This window comes from Notechis scutatus, chromosome 2 (genome assembly GCF_049901735.1).
Source record: "Notechis scutatus isolate UNSWTSFEM ecotype Mainland chromosome 2, rNotScu1.2, whole genome shotgun sequence".
Classification (NCBI taxonomy): domain Eukaryota; kingdom Metazoa; phylum Chordata; class Lepidosauria; order Squamata; family Elapidae; genus Notechis; species Notechis scutatus.
In genome coordinates this window covers 58,981,541-59,001,999 of record NC_142010.1, presented here as the reverse complement: position 1 = coordinate 59,001,999, position 20,459 = coordinate 58,981,541, and the positions used below count along the sequence as shown (strand labels likewise).

General features: G+C 35.3%; 1 protein-coding gene across 2 annotated transcripts in view; it reads left to right on the top strand.

The window, feature by feature from the left end:
• The window catches only part of PPARG (peroxisome proliferator activated receptor gamma), a 69,736-nt gene that overhangs the window by 32,613 nt on the left and 16,664 nt on the right, over positions 1-20,459 (top strand). For both annotated transcript variants that reach the window (XM_026676901.2, XM_087954857.1), the window contains exons 2-4: positions 10,871-11,098; positions 13,651-13,820; positions 15,027-15,165. In XM_026676901.2, the coding sequence (XP_026532686.1) occupies positions 10,879-11,098; positions 13,651-13,820; positions 15,027-15,165 (529 nt within the window). In that variant the 5' untranslated portion in view covers positions 10,871-10,878. The remainder of the gene's footprint in view (positions 1-10,870; positions 11,099-13,650; positions 13,821-15,026; positions 15,166-20,459) is intronic.

Genomic DNA, 20,459 nt, shown 5'->3' with positions numbered 1-20,459 from the left:
TTTTGTTACTAGTAAAGCATAGGCATGAGGATTACCCAATCTATTGCATCATTATATTATGAATGCTGTAGTTATGTATTATACTTAATTCAGTGGGGGGAAAGGGTATTTCCATTTTGTGAGATAATAGATATTAATAGGAAGAAATTGTAAACATGAGAAAATGTTATGTTTACATTCCATAAATGAATTTTGTTTTATTATTCATACAACATAAAACATGGTGATCACCTAGCAACTAACCCCTGCCCAATGTCAGAATTGCAGATCCCTGGTAGATGGCCCTCCGGCCTCTTTCAAACACCTCCAGCAAAAGTGTGTTCACTTCTAAGAGCTTATAAGCATGGAACTCTTAGTTACCATTAGACATATTTCACTTGGTCTCTATTTCCTAAAACTTTATGCCCAGGGTTGGAAATACTAATCTGATCAATGCAGTGACTTTAATAAGTACTGGCAACTAAGAGTTCTATCCTTAAAAGCCAAACACACAAGTGAATACCCATTTAAATTCTGTGCATTAAGAGGAAAGAAAATTCAAGAGCTAAGAAAAATCTCTTTATAGAATCTTCTTTAAGAAAATATCTGTGCAAATAATCTAGCAAATAAGAGGATAGGATTATCTTAATTGGGCTAATATTTGGGGAAGATCAGTCCCCTCTTCCACTAGAATCTATTTTCAGATTCCAAACCAATATCACTGAAAAGTAGAATAGTCCTATAAAAGCATAATGTTCACTATATCTGATGATGCATCAGAGTACCAAGAAACCCAACACATTCTAAAATGAAGTCCTATGGGCTACTGCTCTATCCTTGTACAAAAAATAAAGACTGTCACATGATTCACTTAAAGGAGTTAATAGTTGCTTTCTCTTTCCACCATCACTTCTCCATGTGGAAATCCATTCAATTTGACCATGAATGAGTAGATTTCCTAATAAGATTTGAGGCAGTAAAATAATTTACACTGTGATTTAAATCCTTTATGTGTTTTCCTGTAAGGACTGACTAGAAGTTAATAAGGGTTTTTTTTCTTTTACAAGTAAACTGAAGTTTATATCTGTGCTATATTAATTACAGAAGATGTGTGTGGCTATTTCAGCCAATTGCTACAATTAACTTTAAAGAAATACCGGGACTTAGTAACATGTAGACTCTAGAGGGGGAAAAAGTAAATTATATCAATATCTGTATATGCCTCTGTGTGTGTGTATGTATGTGTGTTTTACTTAACATATAGATAGGATAGAATAGAATTCTTTATTGGCCAAGTGTGATTGGACACACAAGGAATTTGTCTTGGTGCAAATGCTTTCAGTGTACATAAAAGAAAAGATACATTTGTCAAGAGTCAAGAATCATAAGGTACAACAATTAATAATAGTCATAGAGCACAATAAGCAAGTAAATCATACTAGGAAACATTAAAAATTGTTAGGATACAAGCAACAAAATTACGGTCATACAGTCATAAGTGGCAGAAGATGGATGAAAGGAAGGATGGGAGGATTAATAGTAATGCAGACTTAGTAAATAGTTTGACAGTGTTGAGGGAATTATTTGTTTAGCAGAGTGATGGCGTTCGGCAAAAAACTGTTCTTGTGTCTACACAACTATCCTTGTGTCTACACAACTGTCCTTGTTCTGTAGTGCTCTACAGCGTCGTTTTGAGGATAGGAGTTGAAACAGTTTATGTCCAGGATATGAGGTGTCTGTAAATATTTTCACATTCTGATTAAATAAGTTCAAAATAACACGCATATTCTCTCTTATCCTCCTTGCTGTCTTGTGCAAGATCACAAGAGTGAATTGCTCCTCTCAGTGAATTGCTCATTCATCTCAGATTTACCATGTTGGAAGACAAAATATTTGGAAGGCAGCCCCTTAAAGAAGAATACAAAGCTGGTGAACCCCAAAGGATGCTTACCCTTTTCTAGCCATTCTGAACCATGATGTGTTTTTAAAAAATGCATTAATATGATTAGGAAAATGGAGCAGAATAGGTTATAAAAGAACAGAATATATTCTGTGACTATGGATCTAGCAGCTGATGTTTTCAGTTTAAAGGAGATTTTTAATACTGAGTGTAGTACCATCGGTACTGAAATAGAATATTTTAAACAGAAGAGAGGTTCAAATCTTTAAAGAGGTTTGTGATGGTGCAGTGCTATATGAATGTATTTGAAATCACTTTACCAAAAGCTCTTACACTGATTATTTGTTGTTTATTTAAACAATTTAGAACAATTTCTGAAAATTCTGGGCAACCTGTAATTAAAAAAAGTAGGAAGAATACAAAAAATAGTAATTGTGAAAAGGTAGAGAAATAGAAATGGTTCTAATAGAAAGAAAGCTTGAAAGGGTAGTGCACTGAAGCTGCTTCATACCTATTCAAAAACTGCTGCTGTGTTGTCCCATATTCTATTTTCGGGTAGATGAGGTAGGAATGAATCTAAGTACTGACAATGTCTCTGTAAGCAGCCTAGGATCCACTGAAACATACTCTCAAATTAATGCTGAAATTTCTATTAAACGAATAAGAACAAATTTGGAAAAGCCATTGGATCAAACTGCAGACATTTCCCATCCCTATTTCTGAAAAGCCTTTGACAGCAAGACTGTTTTTTTTTTAAAAAATCAGTTTACAATTCTACCTACTAAACCTCAAATACTAGAGTTTTATACCTTGAGAATTCACTGTGTTTAGGTGAGTGAAATCTGACTGCCATCCAGTGCATATCCAAGCATGCTTAAATCCCATTGATTTTAAACTATTCGAATATTGCAGTCCTGTACAGAAATACTCAGAGAATTTTGAGGTCCACATATCAGAAAGGAATTAAAGTTGGCAAAGAGTAATTTATGCCAGTGAACCTCACTGAGTAAAGTTTACAAATTAGCCTAATGCATCTTTAAAATGTTTATATATACACAATGGTAAAATAACTCTATAGACAATACTATCAGTTTCCTGGGGAAAGGTGGAAATGTGTGTGTGGTGGGGTGGGGCTTTTTAACAAGAATATAAAAATGAGCTTAAATGAAAAAAAAATCAGTATATTTTCAGATCTGTATTTCAGCGTGTTCCTCTAGCCAAAATAAAGAGCTTTCATTTAGTTCTATCTTTTTCCATTTCTTACAACGTTTTTGATTCAGAAGATTGCATCTAATAATTTAACTTGAAATCAAATATATATTTTTCTTACATCTGTTTCCTATTAAAGTATTTACATATGTAACAACCTTGGCTGGGAGCAGATTTCCATGTTTACTGTAAAGAATGGGGGAAAATGATATATTTCAAAAGTAAAGAAATGTGTTGGCTTTGGAGGAAGTACATGTTAGAACTTGAATGGCCTGAATGGCAAATTTTGTCTGTCATTGTGTTATGTAAATTTTTGGCCAAGTTTTCCACATTTCTTAAGGGACTGTGAGCTTGTTTTAAAACCGGAAAACAATATGCTGTCATCTGAATGGCATGCACTTAATTTGGGGTATTTCAGAGTTGTTCCAGACCCACTTTTTTTCTTAGCGCAAAGCAAATGTTCTGTCCTTGAGATAGAGTCCTTTTTCCTGCCACTGAGCGGATGTCTTCTCAGTACTAACTACTGGTGATCAATCAAACTAAAGACCTCCCAAGCTCTATACAAGGCCTTCCATAGCTCTCGTAGATTCAGAGTTTTTATACAAATTGGAAACAATTGTTTACAGTCCGAGTGATCTTATTACAGTTATGAGCTAATGGTAATGTAAAATTGCTGGAAAGTTGGTCAAAAAATAACAGATATTATTTGGTCAATATTTGGTCAAAATATTTGGTCAATATTTGGTCAAAAAATGATACAAAGTCCAGATTATATTTTGATAATGGGAAGTCTGTGAATCTAGGTTTACACAATGTAATAGAATTCTATGGCATTTATTAATACAAGCCATGTTAATTGGTGATTTTACTTGGTGGGAGTTTACAAAGCTATAATCAAATGAGTGGTGTTTCCTAAATAGTACTATATTTAGGAGGAAAAGTACTCCAAAAAACTATTATAAAATGCTACCATTTTATTTTTATCTGCCCTTTGAACTGCAATAAAATATGACTAAAAACATACACATCTCCCTTTCCTATGTAATTGAATGTGTCAGGTAAGCTCTGAGTAATGTTGTGCTCCCTCTGCTGATTTTACAGTACCACAACAGAATAGCTGTGAAAGGGAATTGTCTTTCTGAAATAAATGCCCAGAAGAAGATGCCATGTGTTAGGGGAAAGTATACAACCTGAATCACTAGGGCTACACGCAGCCCTTGGGTTTGGTTCTCAAAGTCCTCCAAAGTTTGTTACCAAATTATAATTTCTAATAAGGCAGAAAATGATGATATACTTGACTGAAAAGTGTAGGCATCCATACAGGAGACAAGAGGCAAAATATTTGTCATGATACAGTTGTAACATTTGCCTGAGTTGAGGGGAAGTGGAAACATAATAGTTATAATAGTTTTTGGAGTACTTTTCCTCCTAAATATAATACTATTTAGGAAACACCACTCATTTGATTATAATAATATTATATAAGAGGAAAAGGTGCTTTGGGGAGACTAAAAAGTAGCAACTGTAAGAATACAGTTTTTCTCTTCAAATTGAAAGCACTGTACAGCACAGTTAACTAATCTAACTTAAATTGCCTTTTTAAAAAGTGATTAAAACTAGGCTTTGGCTTGGCACCATTAACTATTGTGCGATGCGAGGTCCATGCACATCATTCAAATCCACACATGGCCCTTTGATAGGCCAAAGAATTGATCAATCAACTCTCTATCCCCTCGGTTAAAATCTTCCTTATTCTACCATTTGTTCCTCCAATGACATAGATAAATCAGCCTTCTCCACCTTCGAGAATTCCAGAATTTCCTTAATTCCCAATGCATCTGGTTGGGGAAGACTGGTAGGAAGTGATAGCTACATATGTGGTGTTCTTGTGTATAGTTTAAGGCAGAATAAAATCCATAGAATTATATTCCCAAAAATTCTAATGTTTATTTTTGCTTAATTCTCTCAGAATTTCTTTTTGTGTATTTTTCCTTTCTTGGTTTTGTACAACCAGTGTGAAATTAAGGATGTGGCTGCCCATGTTCACAGGTCTAGTGACAATGTTCTGTTTGGTGAAAATAAATTATGTCTAGAATGCAGTTCAACAGGCCAATCAGGTTAGCAGAAGGATGCTTCTTCATTGTATAGGGTAAACACTGAACAAAATGTTGTTAGCTTATTTATTATTTATTGCCATAGATAATGCCCGCCAGATAATAATTCCCTTAATTCCTAACTGGTTTTTTAAATTTAAACACACAATTAAACCATGGTAGAACTACACATCTGCAGAACACAGGTTTCAAGAAGGTTGCCATAGACAAAATATGGGAGTCCAGGGGATTATGGGGAACTTTTTTCCTATGACCTAAGCCAGTGATGGCCAACCTTTTTGTCGTAGCGTGCTGAAAGTGTGTGTGTGCCTGCACCAATAATGCAATGCATCTGCGACCCCCCCCCATGCCCCTACGCATATGCGGCAGATACCTGACAATCAGCTGGCTGGCAGGAGGCATGCGTGCATGCGCAGTCAACCTGATCTGAGGAGATGGCTTGCGTGCCAGCAAAAATGGCTCTGCGTGCCACTTTCGTTACACATGGCTTAGGTTCGCCATCACGGATCTAAGCTCAGGGCACTTCAGCCAAAGCATTTTAAATTACTGTTATTTGGGGAGGTTAATAACATTCCAGAGCTCTGTGATCCTGTGAACTAATTTATTTCCCAGTTGGCTGTGGAGCAGTTGAAACAAGCCCAACTAAAAGGAGCACTGGTGAAATTGACTAATGTTAGCTAGGAACTGCCATACAAAGCACCAATCTTAAATTGTTAGTTGAGTTCCTCTTTAACATGGAATGAAAATGATGTTGTTGTGGCAGTCTTGTGGGTCTGCATCATCTTTGGCAATAGAGACAGTAATTTTTATTCTTTGCCCTCAGCATTTTGTAAAGCAACTAATAACCTGATTTTTTTCTGAGGGCTGCAGAAGTGAAAACAAGACAATGTGGAAGTGTGTGTGGCCAATAGGATAGGCTTGCCTTACCCAGCCCCATGGTCACTTTCAAGAGTGCACTGGAGACCCGTCTGCAGTTTTTTTGTTTTTGTTTTTATCATATCCTGTGTTCCCCTTATGTGACTAGCAATGCACAGTTCTGTCCTGTTCATTGCCCTTTCTCTATTCCTTGAAAGTAAAAAAGAATAAATGAAACTCGTTTCCTCCCATGGGTACCATACCAATTCATTTGCACTGAGCATATTTTAATTAACAGTGACAGTGTGGAATAAAAGGTACTGCAATTGAGTTAAAGTCTCCTGGGGAATCTTTGGGATCTACTTACCCATTTCCTTTTCACTTAAGCTGAGAATGGGACTGTGGAATGGAAAAGCATAAACTATAAGCTTAGGAACTCAACAGAGATGGGAATCTCATCAGGACACTGTCTTTTGCCTATTCCATCTATCACTGTAAATTCTGGTCTTTCCTATGAATGGAGAGAAGCAAATTTTGAATTAGAAATGCCTAGTTTTCAGTTAGAAACAGCTTTGTTTTCCCAGCGTGAAGCAATCGTTTTATGTTTCAAGCAGTTTTTTTGTGCTACTTCAGTCCTTTTAAAGGTGTTTGAAGTTCAAAAAAGCTTCTTTCAAGATCCAGATACTTCTGAAGTTAGAGAAATTATTTCAAATTCAAAATGGAACAATTTACATTTGAAATGATTTGTACACGCATACATTCGTTGCATGGCTAATTTGGGGGAGTGTGGTTATTACTTTATCAACATATTTATATGGTAGTGAAGTGACTGCTAATCATGATAAAGCTTTGCTTTATTCTTTTCTTTCTTTTTTTATTGTCAAAGGATACTGGATCACCTTATGTCAGACTTAGAGGGCACCACATTTACCCATAGTATTATGCATAATTTATTTTAAAAGCCACAGATATCATAGACCCAAAAAGTCATCTCTTATTCTTGTGTTTAATTATTCCATAGAACAACACTTTTATATAACAAATTCCAACAATATTTTCCTCTTCTAGCAACAATTAGTAAATTTTATTTCTGAAAAAGTGTTAAATGTCTCCACAGTGCCTTTCATGTAGACTAGCGAATATTACAGACAAAATAAACCAGAGGAATGGAAAAGATAGGAATATTGTTTTTTCGGTACAGTTTTTGTTTTTGTTTTTAAAAAAGATTATTTCTTCAGTCTGAAATACTTAGAAAATGTAAAACTGAAACAGTTTACTCAGAAAATATCAAGGAGAAAATTCTCTTACCAGTTTCCCCAAAATGTGTCAAAGAGGGCATGCTTACTGTATTTTCATCATAGACAATTCTTAGTTTTCACATTATAATCTGAGAAAGCATTAAGCCTAAAGTTCTAGGTGGCACTTTAAACACTAACTCTTTTTTGTTCTGGTCAAGGTTTTGAAGAGCTGTAAAGTTGGCGCCATATACTTATGGCACCAACTTTAGCTAGTTCTCTTACTGATGCAAAACCATAGGCAAATAGCTATTTAATCCTATCTTTCTCTGTGTGGAAAAAGAACTGTGGAGATTTTGACATAGCATTCTAAAAAACATTTGCCTGCTTCTTGGGTTGTGCCAAGATCAGTTCTGATGCAGTTTCAGTATATTGGAAGAGAGGAGAATTAAAGGGTTTTTTATCAGGCTGGATTCAGACACTGCAAACTGTGGTTTGTTTTTGAATAAGGCATGGTGGTCTGGGTTACACAATCCTAAACTATAAAACATGGTTAATAAATCACAACATATGACTTTGTTTATCCTGTCAAGCCAAACCTAAGCAAGACAAGTTGTGCCTTAAGATCATGAATAATGCATCATTGAATTATTGTATGTCACCCAGAGTCACTTTCCATGAGATGAGTGGCCATATAAATGTGATAAATGAATAAATATATCAATCCACTATAATTGGGAGACAGTTGCTGGGGGGATAGTTTGATCTCATTAATATTTTTTTAACACAACAGGAAGGTTTACAGTCTCAAACAATTGCAGCAGCTGGTAAATCCATACATAAATTCTTACATATTAATTGTATTCTTCTTTTCTGGGATAAGCAACATTATATATAGCACAGATAAGGAGTAAGAAATCATAAACCAAAGGAATTAAGGTATGAGATGAGAAAAGGAAACACAGCTAATATCAGCACCATTCAATATGTTTTGCAACCTTGGAATTTTCTAACATTCTCAAACGCATTCTCATCTAATTTTCTTGAACACTAATATTCACATTCATTCTACCCTTCAATCACTATAATTCTTGTAAAATCTCTAATGCACACTGTCTACCATCCCTTCATTTCAGGTTCATTCCAAATCATTTCATCACTTTTATTATTTTTAGTTCCATCCATTCTGCTAGAACTCTTCCTTTTTTCCTCTTTACCCATTTCCAAAACCAGAGGCTCTCTGGAAGCCAGAAACGGACCCATTTCCAGACTTCTGGAACTTCCGGGGGGGTGGGTGTTTTTCACCTCTCTGAGCTTCTGCACACACCCTGCACTTACCTGTATCCAAAACAGGCTGCGTGGGAGGGGATGGGTAGGATGGGCGGGGCCAGCCAGGAGTGGGATTTGGGGGTTCTCCAAACTGCACAGAATCTTAGCTAGAGGCTCTCTCGAACCCCTGCAAACTCCCAGCAACCCACCCCTGCTTCTAACTTGAGAAAGTTCAAATCTAAAGCAAGACAAGGCCCGTTGCAATTGACTCTTGAATTATCCTGTGTTGAATTGTCCCTTAGCAAGCTGTTTTGTGGCGAGTCTGCCAGGGCGAGAGAGCCAGGACAAGTTGGCCAGAGCAAGTTGTCCTAGACCTCAACAACCCCAGAAGTAGGTGGGGCTGAGAGAGAGTGACTGACTGCCCATGTATTCCTCTGATTTTCTCATACACACACACACACACACACACACACACACACACACACACACTTCATTATATGATATCTGTATCAGTGGAAATTTCAATTGTTTTTCAGTTGAGAATATTGAAATCACTTTTTTAAAAGGACTTTTCCACCCTGCTAAGAAAATTATTTGCTCAGTGGAAAATACTGATGGAGGAGGACGGGGGGGAATTGCCAAAGAAGTGTGCTGAGGATTGCATGCCCAGACTCACCCAGGTCACAGGGTACATCTTTTACCAGAGCTGGGACACCCAGGGCCACTGATATGTTTGCATATGTCACTGAGGAAGTTAAACGTTGACAAAAGCCTCTCCTCCCGAGTCTAATGTGATTATAGTCGATAGACCATTGCTGCTATTTTAAAAACCATTTTTAGGACAGAAGGCAGGGTAGTACTGGCTGGTTCAAAGTAAACAGAGCCAAACCAATTTTTATTACATAAAGGTGTAAAGTCCATGCACGCTAGCATTCCAAGTTTCAAATCAAATATCAAATCAAATACAGTCAGCTTTCTATGTTTATGTGTAGGCATGTATATATATCGCTATGGCTTATAGTTCTAGTCTATATGTATGTGTGTGTATGTGTATCATATCATATATCTCTGGTACGAATTAAGCAGTTGCCTACTTCAAAACTGTATTATATATGCCTAAAAGTAAGTGTTCACTTGTGGCCTTGGAAAGGAATTGCTTTCCTTCCTTTGTCTTCCCTTTTTACAAATAGGATATACAGTGTGTGTTTTCTTATTTTTTAGGGTTATTAATAAGATCTAGTCTGATCCTAATTTAGATATGAGTATTTTACCATTCCAGACTTGGGGAACAGTTACTGGATTTCCAGTGCAAGGCAAATACAAAAATTTAGTGATTGTTACTGCTTTTATGGAGTCTGTTCATTTGTAATGAAGTCCAAAGTTGACTCTTTACAGTTGTAGGCAGCATTCTGTCTGAAAAAGTAATTCTTTATGAAAGAACAATTGTACTATGTACTATGGGCCCTATTTAATTCTGCTGAGCAAAATGATTTAAATCTTGCAATAACAAGTCACCTCCTAGTAAGTATCTGGGACATCTATGTAGTTTTCTTGGTAACTATACAGAATTGGTAAGCCATGGCCACCTTCTATGATGATGTTTCTACTTTCGAAACCTAGTCTATAGGTTTTTTTTAAAAAAACTGCAAAAGCATCATTGGGGATCTCAAGCAAAGGTCAAAGGAATCATTTTTTATCGAGTGACAAAGATCAAAAGGATCATGGTTTATAGAGTGACAACAGTAATAATGCATTTGTAGAAGAGTTAATTTAAGTAATATTTGAAGGCTTCTGAACATATGTAAAGTGTACATCCACAATCAGCCATAATTGCACGTCATTTTAGGGGATGGTTTTCCAGGTCAGTGTAACTTTCAAATAAACAATTAAGTAATATCCACATTGAATGTAATCTACAGGAAACTCTCCCACACAATTCCCACTAAAATTAATTTTGCCATACTAATGGTAATAAACTTCCTGGTACCTTAAGTATTTGCTGATTATTCATCTCCTCCCTAGATTTATTGGATTCCTTTCCCTCAAAGGAAAAAAAAATCCAAAATACCACTCCTGATATTAATTAAAAAAATAACATCACTAAAAAATAAAAGATCTGCAACCATTCACACATTATTAGTATGTGTTTGTTTTTAAAATCTTGACAGAACTGTGTCAGACCAGCACTTCTGAGTATTTGTGACTCTGTTCATTATTTTTTCCGGATGTAAATGTAATTGTAGTAATGTAAATTTTTATTTTATAAATACTGAGTCTCACTTTTTTTCTCTGTTTCTTTTTGATTTCAGGCTTTACAATGGTTGATACCGAAATGCCGTTCTGGCCCATGAGCTTTGGTATTAGCCCAGTTGATCTTTCTACAATGGATGAACATGCCCATGCATTTGACATAAAGCCCTTCAGCACCGTTGATTTTTCCAGCCTTTCTTCGCCACATTATGAGGATCTCCCTCTTGCAAGAACTGACCAGATAGCCCTTGACTATAAATATGATGTGAAATTTCAAGATTGTCAAAGTATGTAAACTTTTTATGGCTTGATAATTGTAGATATTAGAAGAGTGTTCAAACACCATAGCTTATAAATTAACTGGTGAACAGCTTTAAATCAGGGGTTTTCAGGTTTTCAGGTTGTGAAACCTGTTCGTTTAAAAAAAAAAAATTCCCAAGACCCCTGATCAGGAGGCAAAGCTCCATAAGTCTCTTACAAAACTCCATCAACTGAACACAATTTGAAAAATCTTGCTTTATACAATCTGGGATACAGATAAATATACATTCTTCTGTGGTAAAAGGCCCCTGATTGATTGATAGGGAGTTGATAATTTATATGATATGAATTCCTGGTTTTTTGCTATGTTATAGCAACAACATGAATTTGTAGGCCATTAGGACCTTCAAAAAAGATTCTTTGGTACAATCAATCATATTTTAAGATTATAGTTATTTCCTTAAATAAAACAACCTGTTGCTTGGCCTTTGCAATAAAAAAAAGAATAGAACTATCATTTTGTGTACACTTAATCAATTTAAAAGTTTGGGAAATGAATTTTATGATTCTAAAATGATGTACATTTAAGTGACCTGTAAAGTATATCAAAGATAAAGCCAGCTCTTCTGTGGTCCTTGAGTCCCCATACCCATTTTTAATCTCATATTACTATACCTTCATTGTTTATTCCGTTGTTTAATTTTATCATTTCACTATTTTGATGCTGTTATTTTTACTTTCATTGCTCTCTTTTTACTGTTGTAAGCCACCCAGAGTAGCACCTTGCAAGGTGGGCAGAAAATACATTAAGCAAACAAACAAACAAATAAATACTAGTTCATAGGTTGGTAATCTTAGCTAAGATATGTTCACAATATTCATATCCCACCCCAATCGGAATAGTGTGGATGGGACACAAATAACAAAAATCAGAATCAAGGGTACAAATCTTTAATCTATACCTATGGTAGCCACCATCCTTTAATCAACTGTGGTTGTAGCCTCCTGAAACTTCAGCCCAAAAGAGCGTCTTAGTTGTTTTGGGAAATGCTAACAAGGTAATTGCCATGTTTATCTCTGATGAGGCGTATGTTCCAAACCGTGGGAGCTGCCACAAAGCCTGTCACCCACATATTTCAAATGGAGGTAGTGCATCAGCAGAGCCTCTCTAAATGTCTGAAGTGGTTTCAATTCTGGCAAGAGAGAAGATGAAATATAAAAGATCTGACAGTATAGATCTGTCAGTATAGAATTCATGGGAAACTACTGCCTGTTGAAAGATACACTAAGAAGCAGCATTAGATTTATAAGTCTTTTTTATCTTTTACGGTTTACTGGTTAGTTTCAAAATCAGTGGAATAAAAATATAAACAATACAACAAATACTTTTCATTCTTGGAAATAATGTACACTAAAACAAAGATCATGTAACAAATCTGTGTAATATATGAAGCAGGATTGGGAGAACTGACAGCCTGCTTTCAACTTCATGGTTGTATAACCATAGGGTTTTTTTTACTCTGAGCACAACTTTTAGAAAAGAATCAGTTAGTGGTGCATGCTAATATCTGCGGCAACACAGTCTTGCCTTTGCAAAGTATTAGATGCCACTTAATATTTAATATGACCAGAATTTGGAGGCATAATGGCTTGGAAAATCAACAGCTTAATGGCATGCTCCTTTTGAAAGCCCAGGTTCCAAAGGGAGCATGTTGAGTGTTACAAATCAGCCAAAACCATGCTTGATTTTATGAACTGAGACATGTATAAGATGTTTAATTGAGGCCAATATGTTTATCATGCTAGACAATTATTTCATGGCACTTTCTATAGCAACCTGTAGCAGTTATAGAGATGTAATTATTCATTTTGAAAAGTCCTATTCATAGTTTCATAGTATATATAGTATATAGTATATTCATAGTATATAGAAATTCTAAAGGATATTATTCCCGTGTTGTAGGATAGGGAGCTAGCATGAGAAGTATCAGCAAGATATATGGACAAATCACAACTTGTAGCTCCTTTCCCTGGACATTGGCCTTTTTAGTGTTTGCTTCACAAAAATTATTTTAAAAAAATGAAAATATTGTGTTTATTATAGTTGAAACTATGTTTTGAATTGGATTTCAAATTCTGCTTTAGAAATGTAATATATAGTAATTTGTGGCCACCGATGTTTTACTTTGGCTTTTTACACTAGAGTGGCATAAAACAAGTCCTGCATATGATACACGAAGAAATATAAAATGGACTCAGAATACATTTGGGGAAAACTAAAGGAAGGATGGGGGTGGGGGTGGGGGTTAAAGCTCATTCATGAGAATTAGGTTACAGTATGGTCAGTGAATTGTTTAAGGTCTTTCGGGACTTCATACCTGAGATATCTATTAAGCACGGTTAGGTAATAATTCAGACTCCCATTCGCTGACTTCAGTAACTATGTATATCTAACTCTTGTATATTTTTAAAAACATTTGAATCTTGAATGCATTCAGATTGATAATACTAAGTAGAGGTAATTGGTAATAATCAGGCATTTGGTTAATTCTTCTTTTGAAATCTTCCTCTTATTCAGATGCAATTAAAGTAGAACCTCCGTCTCCACCATATTTCTCAGAAAAACTTCAGATGTATAGTAAGCCTCATGAAGAAGCCTCTAGTTCTCTCATGGCTATTGAATGCAGGGTGTGTGGGGACAAAGCTTCTGGGTTCCATTATGGAGTACATGCATGTGAAGGTTGCAAGGTAGGTAATTGTAGTAATGCATGATTCGTTCAAAAAAAATGTTTTATTATCTCTTTAAAATTCTATCAGCTTTTACTGTAATATCAATAGTAAAAGATAAGAATTTTGAATTCACAAAATTCAGGAGGGTCATATACTTCTAGTTTATTTCTTTTCTAATATATGTTAGAACATGCTGGTCCTCGTTATTTTGTATTAATAGAATCGAAAACATCATCTGAGTTAGTTTTAACTAAAAATGTCCTTGTCTGTTTTAAGTAACAGTCAAATGACAATAAGGAACTTACTTTTCTAAAGTATGTTTTGTTTTATATTTGTCTTGTTGGGATATTGCACTTCAGCTTTTATCTGCCCCTTAGTATACCCTGAGAGAGCAAGCACATTGAGTTTTTTTGTAACAATTCTAAGAATGTGATTTAAATCACATTTTTAGAATTGTTAGAAAGCTAACTTTCTGTTGTTAAATCACATTTTTAGCTAACTTTCTGTTGTTAAATCACATTTTTAGAATTGTTAGAAAAAAGCTAAATTGGTAAATGTGCTTGCTCTGTCAGGGTATACTAAGGGGCAGATAAAAGCTGAAGTGGAATATTCTAACAAGACAAATATATTTCAAACAGGAAGTAAGACAAAGTAAGAAAATGTTTCTGATGCACTCCATCCAAGCTTGTGAAATAAATACAACTCTTTGAGCTTTGTCATTGTAGACTCCCCCAAAGCATGTTCAATCTTAACATTTTGTCACATCAAGCAATTTATTAAAAAGGCTTATCTTGTAAACAATCACATCACTTTTCCAGAAATGATAATTTAATACAATTTATTAAGTATTTTTTGCAGAATTATAAATAAGAAGGTAGAAAATTATTCCATATGCATGCACACACAAATACTCTATTTGGTATACTTAACTCTTATAGATATTTTAACTAAGCTACAATGAACTTGCCATAAAGTAAATTCCACTGGAATTAAAAAGAGTTCCTTTTATGTTAATGCAATATTTAAAGCACACACACACACCATATTGCTTTGTTCTGAATGAATACTGAGAAATCAGATTTAAAAAAATATTACAGATTGTGATCAATCCACAATAAAATGAAAATATTTCAAGCCAAAAATACACGTCTTTCAAATTAAATCTGATATGGTGGGAAATTCCGTGAGGCTAATATATTTTGTGTTCCTTTATTTTTATTGAAGGGTTTCTTTCGCAGAACAATCCGTTTAAAATTAATCTATGATCGATGTGATCTCAACTGCCGCATTCATAAAAAAAGTAGAAATAAATGTCAATATTGCCGATTCCAAAAGTGTCTTGCAGTTGGAATGTCACATAATGGTAAGCATCTGAATTTCTGGTTAGTTGATTGGTAATGATGTGTCAAGGGAATGGATTGCATCTGTTGTCTATGAAAACTTTCTCCTCTTCTGCAATTATGAGGCTCTGTGCATTTTGAATATACACAGTTTATAACAGGGTTCAGCAGCTCTTTCTATAGAATGTGACATCCTGTGCAACCTGCACACATAACTACTGTTTAACAGTTGCCTGAAAATGTGTGCAATTTCAAATGTTTTAATGATCTCACTTCTATTATATCACATAGAAACATAGACATGTCATGAAATGCTAAAAGAGTAATTAAAAATATTTTTTAATATAATCTGGATGATCCATGGATCCTTTTGCTTACATACCCTATCTTGCCAACCTCCAAATCAAACCAGGTTAAAAAAATCCCTTAAAATGGACTACCAGCCTGAAAATACTGAGAACGCATTGCAAGATCTAGACATACTCTCCTTGGAGTTTGGCACTTCGATGCAATGCCCATAGAAAGATGTTTAGTAATGTCAGGGGCTACAAACCATGATAATCCTTCCTAGTCATGCAAAATATTTTCTTACGACCTCAGGACTAGGGCTGCTGAATGTGAGCAACAGCTCTTCCAGTCCTGACAAAGGAGCATTCTCCTTGGAGTGCTGGTTGATATGATAGCTTAAGCAAAATGATCTTGCTGGAATGAAGAAGCATGTTCACCCAGCAGAACAGCTGGAAGAAATCTGCAATTATCAGCTGGTGTTTTGGTTGCTATGTCTGTTGCACACAATCATTGTCTACCTTTGTATTCCCATTAACTATCACTGTTAGTTTTCCCTAAATTATTTTATGTTCTCCTTTACCACACTATGCCTTTTGGTATCCTAGCCATATTTTAGAAAGAAATATCCTTCTAGTGCGGTGTTTCTCAACCTTGGTAACTTTAAGATATGTGGATTTCAACTCCAATGGCTGGCTGGGGAATTCTGGGAGTGCACACATCTTAAAAGTTGCCAAGATTGAGAAATACTGTTCAAGTGTCAGTAGAATATGATATTATCAGTAACATATGAAGTGATTGATAACGTATGAAGTTATTTTATATCCATCTGCATATAAAATAAAACTCCATGGCAATGTTGTCCAATACTGTAACGTGTTTGTTGATTGTTGGGAGCTTGTATTCTAGGTCAGCCCTGAGCACTGAATTCTTCCTATACTTTTTGGAAAATAGGAAGGTTACAATAAAATATAAATATCCTCTTGAGGCACAGGCTTTATGTGGTTTTTTTTTTTCAAACAGTGAATATTTGGCTTAAGTAGGTTATTCAGTAAATATTTGGCTTGAAAAGCTTTGGATTGCTTATTCTACTTCCCTGCCCCTATTACTTCTTCTTCCATTGTTACATCTTATTGTGTTATTAGCCTTGTCTCATTTGGTTATTTAGATATCATTTTATTAATTAGCATTATATAATCATAGGTTTTTCTGCCTGTGAGTCTGAAAGCCCTTTTTGTTTCTGACTCATACCTTGCTTTGCATCATATACTAAGTACATCATTCAGTGCAATAACATTAACACTTCCAAAATCAGATGTTTTCTTTCTTTCTTTCTTTCTTTCTTTCTTTCTTTCTTTCTTTCTTTCTTTCTTTCTTTCTTTCTTTCTTTCTTTCTTTCTTTCTTTCTTTCTTTCTTTCTCTCTCTCTCTCTCTCTCTCTCTTTCTTTTTCCTTCCTTCCTTCCTTCCTTCCTTCCTTCCTTCCTTCCCTCCCTCCTTCCTTCCTTCCTTCCTTCCTTCCTTCCTTCCTGAAACTTATTTCACCTCTGTGTTACGTCTGGGGCAATATCAATCCATTTTAACTGTGGTGAGATGAAAAGGTTGTGACTTTTATCTTTCATATGTATAATTATTAATGAAGTGCCTAGCTTTTGGCTGAATTAGATTTTTCTTCTTCCAAGGAGTTGAGAGATAAAGAGATGAATGGCATTTCTATACAACCATTACCCCCATAGTCTTTCCTGCATCTTTATGCCACTTCATTAATAACCTAGATAGTTGGCCAATGCATGTATATGGTCACTGAAAGAGTGAAGAAAACAGTACAAATGGCTAGTATTGTTCAGGGGAGAGAACAGAAGGGACCTTCATTGCAGGAGGGAATGATAAAATCCATAGTACCAGAAGACAAGACAAGACTGGAATTCTTGCTATTGGGAAACCACTCATGGTACAATTCCAGACGAAATACAGCTAAATGATCTTCACAACATTTCTGCTTCAGTTAGAGTTAGCAGCTACTTGGCTTAGCTTTCCACTGCCTACTTAAGTCCTACAGTTTCATGGGCTTATAGTTGGTGCCATTCTCAGAGGAAAAAAGTTACAGTCTAATGCCATTTCACCCAGTCTGAGGAAAGAAAAAAACATCTGATGTCTTTATATTGGTTTTCCAGGAGAGCAGAATTATTCTTTGCAATGTGATTGCAATGACTATAAGCTGGAAGCACTTGCGATAACATTTTTTGGCAAGTAGTCTCAAAATTACGTGGTCCGGGTTTGAACTATCTGAATTTGATCTTGTTATAAGAGTTCATGAAGTAGTTTATTTGCTGCTACTTATTTATTTATTAAAAGTTATATGCCGCCCATCTTTCTAATAGGGTATATTCTGGGTGGCTAACAGAACATAGAAAAGGAATTAAAAGTTTTAAAACTATGCAAAAAACTAGAACCAAGGAGACAGATAGGATGGGGATAAGGTCTTCTGATCCCATCAATCACCTCCAGTGTCTCCCTTGTGGTTCCAAGCCAACTGGCAAAATCAAGTTTTCATATCTTACTGGGAGGCCAAAAGAATGGGAACAGTTCTCGCCTACAGTGTTCCACGTGTCAGAGCCACAGAGGAAATGGCTCTTCTCCTTGACCCTGCCTGCCAGAATTACATAGCAGACAGGGTCTGTAGCAGACCTATTCTGCTGGAAGCCTTGACAATGTAGAGAAGTATTTCTGCTAAGGGGAGTTAATGTTGTTTCATGTATCCTCATTGGCAGTCTGATAAAGGCAGATCTCATTTACTCCAAAGCATTGGGATATTAGTACACTCATTAAATGATTCCAGTCAGTAGGGAGAGAAGGGGATGCCAACAAAACAGAACAGAACAAAAAAAAAAAATAGCTTGGTTGTAAATTGCCACAAAAGGGTGAAGAGGTACATTTCCTTTTTTCCCTCCATATTACATTTCATGTTCCCCAAAGTCAACTTTTATACTTGTAATTTTTAATGAGCAAAAAAATCAGGAAAAAACCCTATTTCTATTTCCTTCTTGCTCATGTTTTTGACATATTCATTGGTCAGTCTTCTTCAGTTATAAAATAATGCCTAGTTTTTCTGGGCTGCACGTTTATTCTTCTATTTCCTTAAAGGAGTCCCCATTGACTTTTAAAAGAATATATTTGAGTACAACATATGTTTGGCCCTTACGCAGCTTGTAAGAATGAGCTTGATAGATTTAGGAGATGAATGTATGATATGGGACAATTTAAAGACCATTTAAGTTCATGCTATAAATTTATGAGAAAATATTTAATGTTATAATTCTTGAGAAAATGAATTCTAGTGAAGATTGTGTTCTCTCTCCTGGCAAAGTCAAATGAAAACAGGAATAGAATGTCATAACAGAGTCTTATGTAATTAAAAAAACTAAAGAATTGCAAACATTACTGGGAAAATATCTTCTCTGTGGTTTTTATTTTCTCAGTATAAAATTTAGTTTCCTGACGCCAGAAGAAACTCTTAACTTGTTTTTTATTACCAACAAATAAATAGTTATGAGAACTATTTTCTCAAATCTGATGTTATTTTAAAGGCAAAAATATTGCTGTGAAAATATTTTTATAGAACCTCATATGGACTCACACATTTTGCTAGTTAAGCTCATTCTGAACAGTATGTATTATCTATTATGGAAGAATAGTGAAATGTATGGGATTTCTCAAGAAAGGATAGAAATACACGGGGCTCTAATATACATCTATATTCAGTGACCTGAGCTTTTTGAGGTATCAGATTCCACACCATAAATGATCCATCCTCAATAATTCTGTGAATTAGTTTCGCATAGCTTTGCGTAGCCTTGTTTTCCCCAGAAATATTGGATTGATTTCCAATTAATTTCCAACCAAGATAGCTAAAGGCAGTTGGAGTGAAATTGGAAAAGACTAATCACAAACACTGTCAAACATTCCTCTTTGCACCCTTGACCGGAAAGAATTAATTCAAGGAACAAGAATCCAAGAGCAATAATTAATAGTATTTTTATTAGAATTTATTAGAAAGTTATAACACAAGAATTCAAGCAAGTGCCCTACTTTAGATAAGATGTCTATAGTCTACATTAGCAATTCAGCAGCAAGAGTCTTGTCTGTTTCCTCCTGTTTTGTTGATGTAGAAAAGAAATAATTCTCTCTTGTGAAGATGGGACAGTAGGCATTTCCTGTGTTGATAACTCTCAGCGCTTTTATCAATGTGAGAAATAGTTCTCACGAACAGATTTATTTAACAAAAGATAGATATCAGAGCTTAAAAATCAGACCGCCTCCCAGTAAAACAATTAAGGCCCTTCTGAATTTGCATAAGACTGAGACTGCTGCTTACTGAGAAAAATTAATATTTTTACATTCATTTTTAAAGAAAATATAGACCATGTAAACTGCTTAGACTATAAAACACTATGAAGCGATATACAAGTCTAAGTGCTTTTGCTATAGTCATTCTGCTAAACAGGATTTTATTCATTGATGATTTTTGCATCAGTACATTTCTTACAGATATATATTTAGTTCAGGTGCTGTGGATATTCTATTTTGGATGCATAATGTTTATCTCATTTAGCAAGAATCCACCTGTAATATTGATCTAGGGCTGTGGGTGAATTCCAAACCTAGTGTTGCATGGACCACCAAACTCCTTAAACTGGTCCTACACAACAACCTTACTTTACATGTTGAAAGTAACAAAGAGTTTGGATTGTTGCATCAGTTCCATCAGTTATTTTAGGCAATTCCTTTTCCAGTGTATATACTTCCTACCTACAATTGCGGAAGAAAATCACATGTTTTGGAGGTATAGCTTTTGTTGACCTCCAGAATTTATGATTTATAGCACTAATCTAGAAATTCTCAGATTGTTAAAGATGCTGTGTGCTTTACTTGATTTTATTGTAGGTAAATATGGCTGTGTAACATGTTAAGGGCTATAAAGCTTGGCATCCACGGAAACATGCTGTACAAGTGAGGATTATAAATAATACTGTC